Source organism: Mandrillus leucophaeus, unplaced genomic scaffold (assembly GCF_000951045.1).
Source record: "Mandrillus leucophaeus isolate KB7577 unplaced genomic scaffold, Mleu.le_1.0 Scaffold69, whole genome shotgun sequence".
In the NCBI taxonomy this organism is placed as follows: Eukaryota; Metazoa; Chordata; class Mammalia; order Primates; family Cercopithecidae; genus Mandrillus; species Mandrillus leucophaeus.
The window spans coordinates 3542781-3543517 of NW_012107474.1; the positions used below are offsets into that span (position 1 = coordinate 3542781).

The following is a 737-nucleotide window of genomic DNA, read 5'->3' on the forward strand; positions in this document are numbered from 1 at the left end:
TCAGCAGAAATGCATGGCTTATCTGTTCCTGGGTGTGGCCCTGGGTATGCCCAGCCCCAGACCTGCACGTGGCTGGGTTTTCACGTTGGCAGCCTGGCACGACCCGACTCCCTGGCCAGGGCAGGAGGAGGCCTCACCGAGCAGGGAGTCACCCTCGCCCGTAAGCCTCGCCTGCCCAGAGCACGGCTGCCACTTGCCTCCTCTTCGCCTCCACGGTGGAAGGGCTGGGGCCACAGGGAAGAGAAGAAAGGTTATCAAAGGGCTGGGGCCGTGGTGCAGAGAAGAAAGGTTATCTGTGCTTGTTGGACAAACAGAGAAGAGATTATAAAACACACCTGGCAGTGGGCACCATGCATTCTGCAAGCCGTCCTGGGGTGCAGCTGAGCTGGACATGGGACCACGAGACGCCCAGCTCCTGGCAGTGCTCCTCGTCCTGGGGCTGTGTGCCCTGGTGGGGGGTGAGAAACCCTGTAAGTGAAGGAGAGGGTCTCTTTACATGCTTGCTTTATTTCTCTTAAAGAAATAAATTTACTTGAGAGGGGAAGTAGCCATAAAGGCATCTGGCCATGTGTGTTGTTCACACGGGATTCCCTGCTGCTCAGGAGGGTGGCTCCAAGAAGGTCCTCCCTCCGAGGGAAAGGCTGAGTGACGGCAGGTGTCAGTGGACCCCGTGTCAGGCTAGCAGAGCATTCCCACCAAGGGTCCTTGGAGTCCCAGAGCACTCACCTGTCACCTCG

The 737-nt window shown here is 58.3% G+C and overlaps 1 protein-coding gene across 1 annotated transcript in view; it reads left to right on the forward strand.

The window, feature by feature from the left end:
• Nucleotides 1-211: 211 nt before the first annotated feature.
• The window catches only part of TFF2 (trefoil factor 2), a 3916-nt gene continuing 3390 nt past the window's right edge, over nucleotides 212-737 (forward strand). Inside the window, exons 1-2 of the mRNA XM_012002570.1 lie at nucleotides 212-250; nucleotides 289-470. Coding sequence (XP_011857960.1) covers nucleotides 392-470 — 79 coding nt within the window. The 5' untranslated portion in view covers nucleotides 212-250; nucleotides 289-391. The remainder of the gene's footprint in view (nucleotides 251-288; nucleotides 471-737) is intronic.